The following is a 16,812-nucleotide window of genomic DNA, read 5'->3' as shown; positions in this document are numbered from 1 at the left end:
TGGTTTGAGAAGTAGCTCCATAAACAAGACTCTGGTTCCCACTCCCCTATTTTCTCCCGATCTGTTTTTCCTCCATTTTTTTCTAAGCCACTACCAGTCAGGGAGGGTGGAGGAAATGGCTGGGTTTTCCAGAGAATGTGGAGCGCTGTAACTGGGGCAAGTCGGTAATGATTTGAGAAATCCCCTTCACATTAAAGCACTCATCCTCAGGCTGGACACTGGGTTCATAATGTCATGGATCATTAATCACTCATCTGAGTACAGTATTTGATTCAATGGATCTAAAATGTATTGTAAGGTCCCGATAACAATCTTGTTGATCTATTTTCTGCCCATGAACCCTGCATATAACTCACCTTTTTCTCTTCTCTATCAGAATCTCCTCGGTTGTACTCTGCCGTCTCCGTCAGTGGTTGTCATGAGCAACCAGACGGCTACAGCCAGCTGTGTGCTCACCCTTCGGAGGGAGAGGCTAAGCGTCCAGTGAGCCTGGTGTCCACTCTGTCCTCTGGCTCCTCCAGGGACAGCCACAGCCTCTACGGCAGTACCATGGCCCTCCCCTCCACACCACCTCCCCACAGTAGAGAGGACATTGACCTGGAGCTCAGCCCTGCAAAGGGAGCCAGGGAGCAGCCACAGGCCCAGCTGCAGGGCCTCTACCAGGGGGGGACCAGAGACCAGTGGCGGAGCCACAGTCAAACCAGGTCCCAGTCCAACACCTCCAACAGGAGAGCTTTTGCACCTCCGACCCCAACCTCACCCTTTGCCACTGAAGCCATGGCGCCCAACCCCAAACTCAGCTACGTGGACCGTGTGGTCATGGAGATCATTGAGACGGAGCGCATGTATGTTAGGGACCTTCGCAGCATCGTGGAGGTGAGTCGCCTTGAGCGTCCATTCAGTTCTAGTTAATAGGACTGAGGCTTGACCTGAATCTATGCAATAGTGTTTTCACTATAGGCCATATGATATAGTGGAAGTTAATAGGTATTTCAGAGTGTTTCTCTTGGAATGGTATGTAGCAATGACTTAATGTCTGTACCTCCCTAATATGGAGCTGATTTACTGGAGTTAGCCAGAGACTAAGGAATGGGAGAGCAAATAAGGTTCTCCATTTTCCAAGTGACTGCTTGCCTTGTAGCCACATGTGTCTGGTACCTATAAAATCTTCTAGGGTTGATTGTTTTACCAGGATGTAGTTTTATTTCCTGGTGAAACAGTTCCCTGTGTATTTTGTAACTGGCATTTTCAGTGGTGGAAAAAGTACCCAATTGTCATACTAAAAGTAAAGATACCTTAATAAAAAATTACTGAAGTGAAAGTCACCCAGTAAAATACTACTTGAGTAAAAGTTTTAAAGTATTTGATTTTAAATATCCTTAACTATCAAAAGTAAATGTAATTGCAAAAATATATTTAAGTATCAAAAGTAAGTGTACATTTCAAACTGCTTATATTAAGCAAACCAGACGGCACAATTTTCTTGTTTTTTTAATTTACAGATAGCCAGGGGCACACTAACATGCAGAGATTATTTACAAACAAATCATTTTTGTTTAGTGAGTAGGGGTGATCTCTTGATAAGTGTGTGAATTGGACCATTTTCCTGTCCTGCTAATTATTCAAAATGTATGAAGTACATTATTTTCTTAAGGAATATAGTGAAGTAAAAGTTGTCAAACACAAGTTAAGTACAGATACCCAAAAAAATGACACTTAAGTAAGAATACTTTAAAGTACTACTTAAGTGCTTTGCACCACTGCATTTTCATGATTGGATAGAAAATACCATGTAGCCTGTAAAACCAGCGGATTAGGATTCTAACTGACCTCTTATCATGGCTTTGTAGTCTGAAAACAACTGCCAACTGTGCAGATCAGGCTCACCTATTGGCCCCTTCAGGTTGGGGTAATTCTCCTCTTTGGATTAGTACTGACCAGAGGGATGGTGGCTTGAGAGCCCTGTAGCATACAGGTTATAATGTCTTAAACACATGACGCATACAGGTCAGAGGTAGTGTGTTACTGGCTCTCTTCACCTTGTCTCTGTGTGGCTGACTGCTGCTGGCGCCTGGCCTAGGAGGTGTTGGAGGGTGATATGCTCTGACTGAGCCCTTGCAGCAGTAGCCAGAGTAATCACGCAGTCCTGCGCCTGACAAACACTCCCACACTGCCTCAGGACTTCCAACTAGCCCTGCCTAGCTGCCTGCTTCATTGCAACCTAAACTAGGATACGGAGCTTTCCGGACCCTTACAGGCAACAGCCAACAAAAACACAGCCATCACAATGCCAACTGAAGAAACATAGCAGAGTAGCAACTGTCCCCCCCCCCCCCCACATACTGTTGTGGTGGGGGAAACGCTTTGAACAATCCCAAATCTAAATTCAACATTTCAATGACTTGCTCTGCAGTGGCATCTTGTCGTGCACATTTCAGTACCAGGATCTCCTTTTCCAGGATGTGAAGCTTGGCATTTCAGTGACCATATTTGATGCATCTTATTGTCCTGCTACTGTCGCTTATGATGTCGACACTACACCCGGGAAGCTGTTAGTTTATCTGCCGGAGAGCAGACACTATCCAGGAACATGCCTCTCCACACCACCTACTGTGTGCCACATCTGGGGAAAGCAGAAACCTCCTTATCTCAGCTCTTAGAACAGTTGTGTGACACAGGTGGAATCGCATCTCCACTTCCACCTCAACAGATATGCTGAGGGTCAAAATCTCTCTGTTTGGAGTACTGCTAGCATCCATAGTCTTCCTCCCATCATTTCTCACTAGGTCATCTCTATTTCATTACATGTGCCACTTATGACTGCCCAGATGTCACTCTAAATGCCTCTTCCCCTCCCTCCAGGGTGCACTACACTTTTATGGGTCACCCACCCATAACCACAAGCCTAGACCTAACGTTGTTCTGACAGCAGGCTGTACATATGTTCGCAGGCTGTGTGTGTGGTCAGTAGGGGACCTCTGAGGCCTCGGTGTGGCTGGTGTTAGTGGTGCTCAAGACTGGGACTGTGAGACGCCCTGCTGAAAGCCAGTTGGCATTGCTGTCACTGGACGGGAATGCTTCCACTATGAAATGGTTTAGTTCAGTGTGTGGTGAGAAGGGATGACTACTTCACCCTGCACTGACGGGGCTCGGGTGTGTTTGCGTATACGAACAGTCGAACACTATGTTTGTGATTTTTCTTCTGTGAGTGCGTGTCTGCTTGCAAGACAGTTGAGTTATGTAGTTGTCTGTATTTGGTGTGTTTCTATAAGGAACACCAGTGTGTAATTGGGTGAGAGAAGCATCAGCCATTCCTAGCATATACTCTGACTAATGTGCCTCTGTTTCAATTATATTAATATCTACTCCAGAGTAGTCCTGCAGCCAGATGGGAGAGGGGCCATTGGAGGAGAACACTGTGTGCTGGTCTGATGGACTGGGTTTTACATAACTACTGCCAGAGGGTCAAACTACCCTCCAGTAACAAGGAATACATCCTTAAAAGGACCATTGAAACATTACATCCGAACCACTTGGATTTGAACACATTGATCCTGAGTCATACAGTGTTGTTGTAGTGGACAGCAGATGGGCATCATCCTATGTGGTATTTTTTAGCCTGGTCATAAAAAGTGCAAACAGGATGTGCAATAAACTGAAACATTGAAGCCAACAGCAGGCGTATGTTACATTTTCTCTACACAAGCTCCCTCTACTGGAAATAATCTGAAATGGCAGTTTAGACTGAAAATATACACAGCGTACACAAACACAAAGGATATTTGGTTTTTCATAGGGCAAATTGAACCTGCAGTATAACCACAGTCTTGTTTATTTAGGATTACCTGGCTCACATCATAGACATGGACAACCTTCCCATTCAACCAGACCAGGTTTCTTCCTTGTTTGGGAATATAGAGGACATCTATGAGTTTAACAGGTAAGCCTCAGACACCTGTCTGTCAACGCCCCATGTTCCCCCAAAATGACAAGGCAAATGAACTGCAACTGTAACTGCATGTATGTGTTTTCTTTTTACAGACCGTCTACACAAAAACAACTTCGTACACGTTTAACACCCATTACACTCAACTTGGAGCATACATTGGGAAGACATTGCCATTTTAGTGAAATGCTGTTTTGACAGAGATGGATTCAAAGGCTTCCTGGCAAGAGCTCTGTTTTTATGGCTGTGTTGGAGAGTTTGACCTCAAAACAGATTTAGACCAATAGAGAAAAAGATGGCTAACCAACACCAAACACACAGATTGGGCCAGAACACAGCAGATTGGGATCAGTTACGCATTAGACAAATTACATTATGGCTGTATGTGTCCACTCTGCTGCAGATGTTATCAGGACCATCACCCACTCTGTGCACCCGATAGGATCATCCAAACAACAACATATGTTGTCTATGTAAATGTATCATGTCAGCATATGCTCACTAAGCCTCATGCCTAAAGAGAAGAGCCACAAACATCCCTATGCTCTGTCAGGTTCCTCCCCACACGCTTCCCAATCATAGTGTAATGCCACAGAAACCAAATGGTGAAAAAAAAGGTTCTGATGCCTTTTCCAATGCAATTTCTACCAGCGTAGACTTGTAAAATAGAGGTTTTGATTTAGTGTTTGTTGTTTCATCTACAGCAGGGGGAGTTTTCATATACGTCCCCCTGACTCTCCTACAGAATCAATATACAATGTGTTTACACTGGAGTGGGAAGTTTGCTTTTGTATTAGAGTCCTTTAGAAAGTAAATGAAGTGTGTCTGTTAGGATGTTGTCTGATCGAGACACTGCACACTGCATCATCTCGGCTAAACGCTGTGACTGAGTCGTGCCAATTAGCAGGAAGTGCCCAGGGGGGAGCAAATGACTGATGTGCAAGAGGCAAGCGTACTTCTAAAGCACTGGTTTGAAAACATGTGCAACACTGATGCACTCTCCCAAGGTGATTGAGGACAGATTCATTCAAGCAGAAACTGTACGAACCTCTGCATAGACATGGAATGGCATTCTGTTATCTGTATTGTATTGGAGACTGACTGTCTCATGCAGACAGTTCATTGTCATACACAGGGTTTTCAGACGGTCCTAGACTTGTCATTCAGTTTAGAGATGTGTGTGACTAACTAGTGACTGTCTCTGGGTCATGTTGTGATTTTAAAGTTCCCACTACAGTACTGGTCTGACCCACAGTGACACACTGCACCCGTTTCAGGGTCAGGTCACCACACTACTCTGCTTGTACCCCTGAAACAGACCATCTTTCCCTGCCACTAGAAGCCACATAATGGCTTGATGAAAGAATGTCTTGGAACATTTTAATGAACATTATCTTTAGGCAAAAATAAACCTCAAACAAAAAAGCACAAAGACATTACATTGTACTCAGAGCATATTGTGACACATTGGTATGTTTTTCCTTTATTATTTGGTTCAGCCCATGCAGCTGAATGCTGTTAATGTTAGATGTTCTTTGATTGGGCATGTGTGTGGCCAGTGACCACGTAAAACACCTTTTTGTGGTGATGTTGTTTTTGTACTCCTTTATGTTTTGCAGTGGTGACCCCTCTCTCCTTGTGGGGAGACCTGACTCTCTGGAGTCTATGGACAGAATGAGGTTAACCAGAACAAACACATTCAGCCATGCATATTCTATTCAGTTGGGTATCGCCACAGGCAAAACATAAACACGTTACCTGACATAGTACCTGAATGTACAGGTAACTGCCAAAATAGAGAACGCCAACATAGTGTTTTAATAGGGCGTTGGCCAGAGCAGCTTCAGTGCACATAGGGATATATTCTACAAGTGTCTGGAACTCTATTGGAGGGATGCGACACCATTCTTCCAGAATAAATTCCATCATTTGGTGTTTTGTTGATGGTGGTGGAAAACGGAGTCTCAGGCGACGCTCCAGAATCTCCCATAAATGTTCAATTGGGTTGAGATCTGGTGACTGAGACGGCCGTGGCATATGGTTTACCTCGTTTTCAGGCTCATCAAATCATTCAGTGACCACTCGTGCCCTGTGGATGGGGGCATTATCATCCTGGGGGCTACCATGATGGGTTGTTAATTGCTTAACTCAGAAACTACACCTGTGTGGAAGCAGCTGCTTTCAATATACTTTGTGTCCTTCATTTATTGTTTCCAATATTTTGGCCGTTATCTGTAGTTTACACTGAATTCCTCTTCTTGCTGTCTCTGACAAGACCTCAGATGTCTGTATAGTTGATGCTGTGCATGTCTGTATGTCGGTCTTCCTCCACAGTGAGCTGCTGCAGTCTCTGGACATGTGTGAAAATGACCCTGTGGCTGTGGCCAGATGCTTCGTAGATAAGGTAAGTGGAGGCCACTCACAGACAGACAGAATTGAACCTATCATCAGGAAGCTGGACAAGCTAGTGTTATTGATCTGATTTTGGGTTCTTCCTACATTTTTTTATTTTATAGAGTGACTATTTTGAGATCTACACGCAGTACTGCACAAACTATCCCAAGTAAGTAGAAGGAATCATTTATGGTTTTCTGGAACCTTTGGGTGGTACTATGGACATGTTTAAATAAAAATGAGAGTCATCTGTACGATCCATTGGCCTGTTATTTTTTTCTAGCTCTGTGGGTGCACTGACAGACTGCATGAGGAGTAAGACCCTGGCCAAGTTCTTCAGCGATCGCCAGGCCTCTCTCAAGCGTTCTCTCCCCCTGGGCTCCTACCTGCTCAAACCTGTCCAGAGGATCCTCAAATACCACCTGCTTCTGCAGGTACACTGGTCCTCACTACCTACTACCTTTACTACAGGTAGAGATGGTCTAAGAAAACTATATAGAATTGTCCTTGTGCGATTGCAGGTTGATTGTGGGGTCCTTTGACAGAAGGGCAAAAAAAATAGCATTCAACCTTTAATCTAGCAAGAAGATGGCAAAGCATTGTATTGCATATTCCAACAACACAATCAACCCCACTTCAGAGGTCTTGACTCTTTATGCTGTTTGCTCTCTTTCTCTCGCTGAAAGGAGATTGCTAAGCACTTTGACCCTGATGAGGAGGGCTATGAGGTGGTACAGGAGGCCATCGACACCATGACCGGGGTGGCCTGGTACATCAATGACATGAAGAGGAAACACGAGCACTCTGTCAGGCTGCAGGTCAGTATGGTTACTCAGGGTGGGGTGAAGGGAATCTGACCCACCCTTTTCACTATTATGATATACTGTACCTGCATCATTGTGTAGTGCCGCAATGACATCTAATTGAGGTCATTTTCTGGTGGCTATGTTTCTCTAGGTTTTTATATCAGATAATGAAGTGTATGCTGTTTCACTGTGTTGCTGGAGGTCTTGTTGATAAGGCATTATGTTAGTCACCCAGCCTCCTAAACTGTTCCAGGTTGCTGTCTCACAGTAACTCCCTGGCTGAGTTTAATGTACTCTGTGTATGGAGAGAGGCCATTCACATTTTGATTTCATTGCAAAGTATTTGTTGTTCCAATAAAGCAATAAACCTCTAACTTCCACCACCAACCTTAAAACATAGTCTAAAGCCTAAATCTTTAGAAAGAAATTGGCCTTGTAGGGACCCAATAAATCAAATGATGTTTTAACTCCTAAACACTAGGCCCCTCGGGATAACAGAACCACCAGGTTCTACAGGGTCACCTTGTCTGCTGCGTTAGGGTTTTGTTTTAATTCCTGCTTTTAATTGGATGGCTAGTTCACTGCCCATGGTTTCCCTTGCCTAACTGTGTTTTTTAATGTTACAACAAAAAAAACAGTTCTCTACACTGACTTTGCACCCCTTGTGCATGAGTTCATGTACAGTTTTGCCAGTGTAGTGTACCCAACCAATGTTTAGGAGACCTAGATACAATCACCGCTCATATAGGAGTGTGTGTGTGCAGGAGATCCAGTCTCTCCTGATCAACTGGAAGGGCCCTGACCTCACTACATTTGGAGAGCTGGTCCTGGAGGGAACTTTCCAGGTCCAACGTGCCAAGAACACCAGGATGCTGTTCCTCTTCGACAAGATGCTCCTCATCACCAAGAAGAGAGGAGAGCACTACGTCTACAAGACCCACATCTCGGTACGGAGCAGGCACAGTCGACCAGTCTAACCCGAATGGCATGGGCTTGCTTTGTCAGGTTGGTTTAACGTTTGTGTAATGTTTCTGTATGTGTTTGGTTTCAGTGCTCAACTCTGATGCTGCTTGACAGTGCCAAGGACCCCCTGCACTTCAGTGTGATCCACTTCAAGCATCCCAAGCAGCCTCACACTGTGCAGGTGAGTTTGGCTCTACCACTACATCATACGCCTGTCCTCTCTTGTAATAGTTCTCCAAGAGCTCATTATAATTGACAAGTGTCTATTTCAGGCCAAGACTGTAGAGGAGAAGCGCCTCTGGGCTCGTCATATCAAGAGGCTGATTCTAGAGAACCACCACACCATTGTCCCACAGAAGGTAAACAGCAGGGATTCATCTCCACTTCTTTCACCTATCCTCCAGTCTTGCACCATCCACTCACATCAACTTATTACTCATGTTTTCTTCTGATTTCTGTCTTACAGGCAAAAGAGGCCATCCTGGAAAAGGATTCTCTCAGTGAGTATTCCAGATAAATGAATAGGGTTGCTATTAATAAAATGTAAAGGCACTAACCATATCTCTGGCTGCAGCTGTTACCAAAGCAACGTAAAATGCCATCATTGAGTGCAAGAAGATCAATTCATTTACTGGAAATATATTAGCTTCTTTGTAAACCTTTTGGAACAATTATAAACTGTTTTGTCCCCTGTAGATGAGTAGAGAATGATTGCTTTGACTGGCTTGGTAGTGAGTGAGTAGTAGTGATGCTGTGTGCAGACCCAGGATCAGGGAGGTACCGTTACAGCCCAGAGAGGCTGACGAAGGCTGTATCCTGCCAGGCTGAAGACTTCCCTGCAGAAGGACGGCACGGACGCAGGAGATCAGGTAAGATAGTTCCCCTGCACATTGTAAAACAATGTTTTTGTTTTATGAAAACAACACTAAAGCCATCTCATCAGTCTCGATTAGTTACTTACCCACAGTCCTACGATTTTGAGATAAAAAAAAAAAAAGTTTTTAAAGAGACTCCTTGGTTAGATGTTTGGTTTAGTCTTAAAAGCTCATTGCTTGTGTGATATCTGTCTGAGAGTACAGTGAACATATTTGTGGCAAATATACTATGCTTCGACTATGTCTTTTTTATTTTTTTATTTAGAACCAGCGAAACAGACTGTGAGGACAACCAAAGGTATTAAAGGCAACAATTGTTATTCATAATAATTATCTTAAACAGCCTGTTGGAGGTCTTTGTCGTTCATTATCATGATGAGATTTGAACATTGAGACCAGACAGCTGCTTATTACACTGGAGCCACTGCTGCTATGATTCAGGTTCTCTGTCGCTAGTACCAAGTCTCTGTATTCACCCCATACTTTCATTCTGCCCTAGATGACCCCTGGACAGCCAGATCAAAAGGCCAGCCACCCAACTCCACTCCACTCTCTCACCCCCACACACCCTAGCTCACCCTAGCTCACACATAATGATGTAAATTATGGGCCATATTACTGAAAGGCTTTGTCATGCTCAAGCTCTTTTCAATAGTCAAATTCAGTACTGGCTTTAGATCTGTTGCTCGGGCTGCTCTCATGCATTTTAATTATCCAGTAATGAAAGGACTAAACTAAGTACCTCTGTCTTGTCTCTTTGGAGTCTTTACGCCCTCTCAAATCAATTTAGCTACAAACCTAATGAAGTTATTTTCTTGTTCTTTATCCTCCTCGGTCAGAGTGGACTGTCCTGGTGAATTGCATCATTTCTGAGTCTCTGAAAGGAGGCATTTCTCATTCAGTTTATCCAATTAACTTGCTCAGATATTATTACAGTATGTTATATAAATGGAGTTTGTTGTGTTGGCAATATTGTTGACGTTCTCCTTTTTAAATTTGTCTCCTCTTCATTATCTACTCCTGACTTGCAGCCATTCTGAAGGTAAGCTTCCCAATGATGAAAGTACAATTTCCCCTGCCATGTTTTCTCCTCTGTGCAGAAAAAGAGAAATCAGTTGACTCTGTTTAATGTGTCTAGTGAGATAATGTTGTTTGACCCTGACTCAGCAGGGTCAAACAATTTCCATTCCATTCAGAGAGAAATTAACCAAAAGAGAGGAACTGCTACTCTAAGCCCTATTGGGCTAAACTGTGGTAGTTAAAGGTTTCTGTCTCAGGGTTTTCAGTGATGTAATGTGTTCACAGCGTGGAATGGACATCATGCTGACTTGGACACGTTGTGCCTTCATATCTCACACTATACTAGAGCAGTCACAGTGATGCCATCATTTTCAAAACATTGCATTCAAAACACGTCTATGCTGGCCTCGCAGTAACAACTCAACTCTCTGTGACTTCACGCTACAGCATGCAGACAGTGAAGGTGCTCTGCTGGGGGACAGGCGTTCCCTGCAACCCTCTGCTAGTGTCGGTATGCTGGGCTCCAGTCTTGGCAAGCCCAAGGCTGAGAGGCCTAGTGTACAGGAGGACCTAAGTCCCAGTGATGGTGAGGACCCTAGGCCAGGGTCCCCGCCCCTCCAGAGGGGCACGGAGAAGGGGGAGATTAACATGGATGATATTCTGATGGAGGACGACCAGGTAGCCGACTTTGCCAGCTCTATGCTGGCAGCCATCTCCTGCTGGCACTATAGGGCCAGGGCTTTGCTTTCCGCTCGGTTCACAACGGTGAGGCTCACTGCCACCAAGGGGTTTCCTATTTCCTCTGCCATTTCATTGGCTTGCCAATCAACAATCTCCCTCTCTGTTTACCTCGACCTTGATGTAATTTACTAACACCCAGCTACCATTTGCCATACTCATGGAATGCTTCTGGTTTTCAAACTCACACAATAATAACAGCATGTACTAAACCTTCCAGGAATGGTAACAATCAGTAGCATGAAGATCTGGTCACCGGTGATCAGATTTATGATTAATCACGTCTTCATTTAATGTTGGGGAAAGGTGATGGTATTATGCACTTTATAAATATAGATTTTCTGTGTTCAAGTCATTAAAAGGCTTCGTATGTTCTGAATTTGAGGGGGGGGGGGGGGTTTAAGTGAAGGATTAACACGCATACTACCATGCTTTTCTCTCTTATGTTGCGGGGAGTTAGACTCAAAATCAACATTGTAGAATTTACAAATTTAGAGGTTAGCAATTAGCCTTGTGCGTAGTTGGCGGTTGCATTTGCATTGAGTCAATGGATCCACAGAGCTGATGTATGACTTCAAAGGTGAATTTGCCTGTCAAATCGGGGAGTCAGGATAATAGGTGCTTTGGTCTTTGGCAATCACATTAGTTAAAAGGTTTCTCTTTTGATTATTCCGAAACCACAGAGGAGGTTTTTATAGGTTAATTGCTCTAATGGGATTAAAATGGCCTGAACTTTGAATATCTGTAATATGAATGGCAGCTGTCTATATAATGTATGTACTGTCACACTGGTGCTTTACAACCCCATGCTAATCATTATTGTGACTGTCTAGAACCAGAGTATATAGCAATGTGATACTCCAATGTATGGTTTTTGGCCATGGTACCCTGTGTAAGGCACGGTGTTCAACCTAAATGTGCTGCAGTCCCCTTCATATTGTGTTCTGCTGTTCCAGGATGAAGAACACTGTGAGGTTGTAGATGAGAAGAGACCATTGGGGGCGAGGATGGATACATCAGCCCAGGAGATCAGTGAAATGGCTACAGTGGAGGCCTTCACTGACCAGGTATGCAGAGTTTGGACTGGCTGGGTCAAAGTTAAATGATTTAATATTTTGAGGGGGATGGGAATTTTGAAAATATCCAGCAAGGAAGACTGGTAGTTGATCCAAAAGATGAGCACTGTTCCGTTCAGATAATCCTCTTGGCATCTTAATAGCCTACAACCAGCGGGCATAGCTGCGGGAAGTAGGGGTGCTGCAGGACCCACTGAACATAGATCGAATGGCTCACCAGTGCACTAACAGATCCAGGGAATGCATGATATTTTGTATGTGCAACCTGTCAAAATAAGATGAAGAATGATCTGAATACTGTTTGGCTCTTTAGAGATTAATTTGCCGACCATCTTCGTGCATAGGCCTACTGGCATATTGTTCACCACCTGGGGAAGTGGAAACTCAAAACACTCAGCTATCTAGCAATGAGATCATATCTAGCTATGTAGGCTAATCGATTAACCTATCAGTAAATGTAGGCCAATGCCCTACAAAACCTTTCCAGTGCTAGGTCAAGGCTACTTGATGTAGGCCTATTCAAGCAAATGGCGCGCTCCGCTCCACAGGCATCAAAACCATACTACATAGACTAGCCTACTCCGATTGTAAAGTGGTTCCATGAACTCATTGAATTAAATTGTATACTCACAGAAGGTTGTGACTCCTCCTCATCCTCTCTAACTAGAACAACAGTAATGTAACATAATTACATTTTGAGCAACGGTCAGATGCTTGTGCTTAGAATGCATCTCTCCCTCTGTGCGCACAGTGGGGAGATGGGGTGGTTCGCTCACACATCAGCTGACAGCTAATGAAACAGGGACAGGCACATACTGTCATAGCAGGAATCAATATAATGCATATGCTTTTACTGTTGAGCAAATTGTGGTTTTAGAACAACAAAAATTGCAGGTACATTGTCGCAAAATCACTGACTATTAGAACCCTAAATAAAATGGTTCGGTAAGAAGGCGGTGTCGGTAATTTTCGGTTTATCATCCCAGCTCTCGGGGGTTGTGTATTTATGTTCTGTAAATGAGAACGTCCCCTCCTTCATGCTGTTGCCGCCTGTCATCTCTCACGGTGAGAAATGCAACATTTTGATATTGGGACGGGGAATATTTTTGATAGAACCTGCGTCTCCTGGGTGCTCTGTGGGACGGCTGGTTCCAAGCCAAGTGTGACAAGTTATTTTCATCCCTCCCTTATCTCCTTCTCGCAGCTCCCTGCTGCATTCCACTACACACACACACACACACACACACAGCCAGACGGCGGTTGGAAATTAGTCTGTTATAACTGCACACTAGAGTGAAATTGGTGTTCAACTTTTTTGAAATTGCTACATTTTAATGCTGAGTTCAGCAGGGGTGTATGGCATGGCCCGTGGCAATTGTATCTGAGGAATTAGTTGTAAAGCTAAAAATGGAATCAAAATGTCCCACTATCCATTATACTGTCCTTTGACAGAATATTAGACGATATGTGCTACTATCAGAGGTCGTGGCTGCTGTAACAGATTAGCCTGATCATTTAACTCGGTTCATTGGTCAAATGCCAGATAATGACTTCGGATTTTAACATCAGCACCTGATGGCTTATCGTATACATATTGCCTTAACCATCCTGATGTTAATATAGACTATGTCCTCCTTATCCAGGTGTATGTGAAGGAGGTGCTTCCTCAAAGCAGTGCTCCTAAGGTAGTGGTGATGGAAGAGAGTGACGAGAACCCACTCCTATACACAGAGCCTGATGCCTTGCCCACCCTGCTTCCCAGACAGCTTGAGACATCTCAGACACCGGAACTTGAGAAGAGGAAAGAGGAAAGGTACAAAGAAGGAGAAGAGAAGGAGAGTGACTGCTCTGCCCACCAACAGGATGAGATTAACTCCTCATCAGCGACCAATGGAGAGTGTTCAGAGTTGGAGGAGGATGGGGCGGTGCGGACTGAGCCCAGCAGCGTTCTACCTGCCTCTGTGTTGGACCAGGCCAGTGTAATTGCTGAGCATTTTGTCAGCAGCCTGTCCCGGAGAGGCAGCCTGGTGGTCTCAGAGGAGCTGCGTTCCCTGGGCTGCCCCTCACCTCAGCCGGGCAGCAGGAGCAGCAGCAACCCCTGTCTGATCACCATGCTCCAGGAGAAGGCCCAGACTCTGGTCAACTCCACCCCAGAGCCCCCACTGCTCCTGGAGGCCAACACCTCAACGCCTGACCCTAGACCAGACCATCTCATGGAGGTGGAGCGCCAGTTCACTCTCTCCAAGCAAGACCGGATACTCATCCACAAGATCAGGAGGTACTACGAACATGCTGAGCACCAGGATGCCAGCTTCAGCATCACACGCAGGGAGAGCCTGTCCTATATCCCTGCAGGCCTGGTCAGACACCTGAGCCGGCAGCTTAACGGCAAGGACCAGGCGGTTCCAGGGCACCGGAGGAGCTCCCCGAACATCCGGCCCACCTTTTGGTCAGCTTTTGACCTTCCTGGCATAGAAAAAGAGCAGAGGACTAATAATACCCCTGTGCTGGAGCCACAGAGAGCTGCAGACCCAAAGCCCAGGTCCCAGAGTGTCAATGATGCTCCTGTTGGAGATGAGGAAGAGTTCTTCAGACCCTCCTCGGACATGGTCCAAGTGTGGCAAGAGATAGATGTCAATGGGACCTTTGAGGAACCCAAGGGCTCCAATAGTACAGAGGAAATTTTCCATCCCAGATCACATCTATCCCGGAAGGGGGGAACCAGCAGAGATAGCCCTGAAGCTGAGTACATCGAGCCCATGAGGATCCTGGAGGAGTCAGACACGGGCAGTGTCTCAAAGGAATCCCCAGTCCCATTACCTGTCATAATCACCCCAGACCCCTTCTCGGGGCATGAGTCCTGCCAGAATAAGATTCCCAAGTCCTGGGAGAGTGGCGGGGTCAGTAGCGCTCCCATCCCCAGGATAATCAGTCTGTGTTCAGAGGTAGATGAGGACCTGATCCTGCAGGACATGGAGAAGATGAAGAACAAGGTGTTCCAGCTGGCCCGCCAGTACAGCCAGCGCATCAAGAACAGCAGGCCTGTGGTGAGGCAGAGGAACAGGGAAGCTGAGAAACACCTTGTCCCCAAGAACCTGCCAGCTGTCTACGAGGAGAAGGTCCAAAAGAGAGACTGGGGTAAGCTTTTTTTTTTTTTTTTTGGATCAGTTAGGATTTGATGTGATGCTCTAATCTGTAAAACTGAAATTATAAAACCGCTGTCCCTTTTCTATACCCTGTTTTTCTGTGTATGCAGGTAGAGCTAACCTGATGCTGTCACTCAACTCTTATGAGCAAGTGGTCGTGCATGAGCTGAGGACCCCAAGCCCAGCCCCAAGCCTCAGTTCTGGGGCCAGCTCACAGGTTACGTCCCCTTGTCCCAACGGTCCGCCGAGCCCAGTGCAGACAGAGATTTTCCACTGGCCACATGTCCAGGAGCTGCGCTCTAAATACACTGACCCCAGGCTGGACCCGGGTTCCTCCCATGCCTCACCTGTCAGCCGTAGCTACTCCGTCCCTGAGAGGATGGAGAGTTGCACTGAGGGGTGCAGCACCTCATGGAGCCCTGCTGGCTATTCATCCAGCTGCAACGGCTCCACAGAAATGAACAGTGCCCTAACAGACTCCCTTGAGACTACGTCATCCATGGCCCACCGGGGTGTGGGCTCTGTGGGGAAGGCTAAGCCCCAGACCCCGCTGTGTAGGTGGAACTCTTTGGATCACATGCTGGGAACACTGCCTCTACATGAACTGCAAAACCTCCAGGTGCCCACGAGGAGCTGTTGCGTGGCTGGTCAGACCACCCTGCCCAATGAGAACAAGGTAATTATAGTGGAGAGGGTTCCTGGCGCAAGGCCTGTGGAGACTGGAGGGAAGGAGAGTGTAGAGGAGGAAGGCGCTAAAGGAAAGGGCCAACTCAAAATCCTGAAAAGCCTCGACTACCAGTACTGTGCCAAAGGGTCTCCACTGACTTCAGGCAAAAATACTGAGGGTAGTCTGGTAAAAAACTTACGGGTGAAATTCCAGAACTTGGGTTCAACACATGAACACTTGAAAACTGTGAAGACCATGCCTATTTGATTGCATTCTGTAAATCATGAAACAAGCCTTCTCTTACCTAAAACATGAAATTGACATTACATATGAATATTGTCATTTAGCCAGTAACTACTGCCACTGTTTTATGATTTCCATTTGGTGAAATAATTTTCTACTTCCTTTTTGTTGCTATTTTTTCACATCGGATACTGGTATGATATGTGGTTATGTAACTTCTGGTGTTATTGGGGATATTGAGCTATCAAGAGCACCCCATGGGAAATTGTGACTTTGTAAAATGTGTAAATACGTGTACATTTCTCTGGTTCTTACACCACCATGTAATGTGTATATGTAAAGAGAATGAGTATGTTTATATGGAAAATGGTTTTGTTTTATGTTTGAGGGAAAAGAATGTTAGTGTATATCTGTCCAGATTACCACTTTTCTTTTTTCTTTTGCTGTATCACTTAATCTTTTCTCCCACAATGCAATGGTCACCCTGCATTTGTGATTCAATTGTTAGGGTCATAAGCAAGGAAATGGTGAAAAGAGGATTCGGGAAATGAACAATTAATATATAAAGGGAAGTAAATCTGGAAGGCTGTGCCACCATCTAAGTGATTACTGCAGATTTACAATCAAGACGGCGCCATTAGGACTTGCTCGTCCCTATTTGACATTTGACCAAAGTGTTTTTCCATAATGGGAGAGAGATGGTCTGTGCTGTTTACTATTCAGCCCACTGTGCCACATTTAGCACCATCATTGTTTTCATACATCACTGGAACTGTTTTTCTGATTATTATATATTTCCTTTCTTGTTATTTATAAAATGATCCTCGTCTACATACATATTGACCAATACAGTCGTAGACTTTTCCATTCCAGAAACTACACAGAATAATTTAATGCTTGAAATGGCATATTCTCAATAAAATCAGATATTAAACATA

At 44.9% G+C, this 16,812-nt stretch overlaps 1 protein-coding gene across 8 annotated transcripts in view; it reads left to right on the top strand.

Moving 5' to 3' along the window:
• LOC129812722 (pleckstrin homology domain-containing family G member 3-like) overlaps positions 1-16,812 on the top strand; it is a 44,797-nt gene extending 27,985 nt beyond the window's left edge. For 6 of the 8 annotated variants that reach the window (XM_055864546.1, XM_055864544.1, XM_055864542.1 and 3 more), the window contains 17 exons: positions 377-876; positions 3,840-3,940; positions 6,281-6,350; positions 6,463-6,509; positions 6,624-6,774; positions 7,027-7,158; positions 7,911-8,093; positions 8,198-8,290; positions 8,382-8,468; positions 8,576-8,609; positions 8,856-8,978; positions 9,250-9,282; positions 10,016-10,026; positions 10,452-10,769; positions 11,699-11,809; positions 13,462-14,956; positions 15,075-16,812. In XM_055864546.1, the coding sequence (XP_055720521.1) occupies positions 377-876; positions 3,840-3,940; positions 6,281-6,350; positions 6,463-6,509; positions 6,624-6,774; positions 7,027-7,158; positions 7,911-8,093; positions 8,198-8,290; positions 8,382-8,468; positions 8,576-8,609; positions 8,856-8,978; positions 9,250-9,282; positions 10,016-10,026; positions 10,452-10,769; positions 11,699-11,809; positions 13,462-14,956; positions 15,075-15,898 (4,313 nt within the window). In that variant the 3' untranslated portion in view covers positions 15,899-16,812. The remainder of the gene's footprint in view (positions 1-376; positions 877-3,839; positions 3,941-6,280; positions 6,351-6,462; positions 6,510-6,623; positions 6,775-7,026; positions 7,159-7,910; positions 8,094-8,197; positions 8,291-8,381; positions 8,469-8,575; positions 8,610-8,855; positions 8,979-9,249; positions 9,283-10,015; positions 10,027-10,451; positions 10,770-11,698; positions 11,810-13,461; positions 14,957-15,074) is intronic. The other 2 variants (XM_055864548.1, XM_055864550.1) reach the window with 2 other exon arrangements.

Source organism: Salvelinus fontinalis, chromosome 16, assembly GCF_029448725.1.
Source record: "Salvelinus fontinalis isolate EN_2023a chromosome 16, ASM2944872v1, whole genome shotgun sequence".
Classification (NCBI taxonomy): Eukaryota; Metazoa; Chordata; class Actinopteri; order Salmoniformes; family Salmonidae; genus Salvelinus; species Salvelinus fontinalis.
This window is presented reverse-complemented; position numbering and strand designations above follow the sequence as displayed.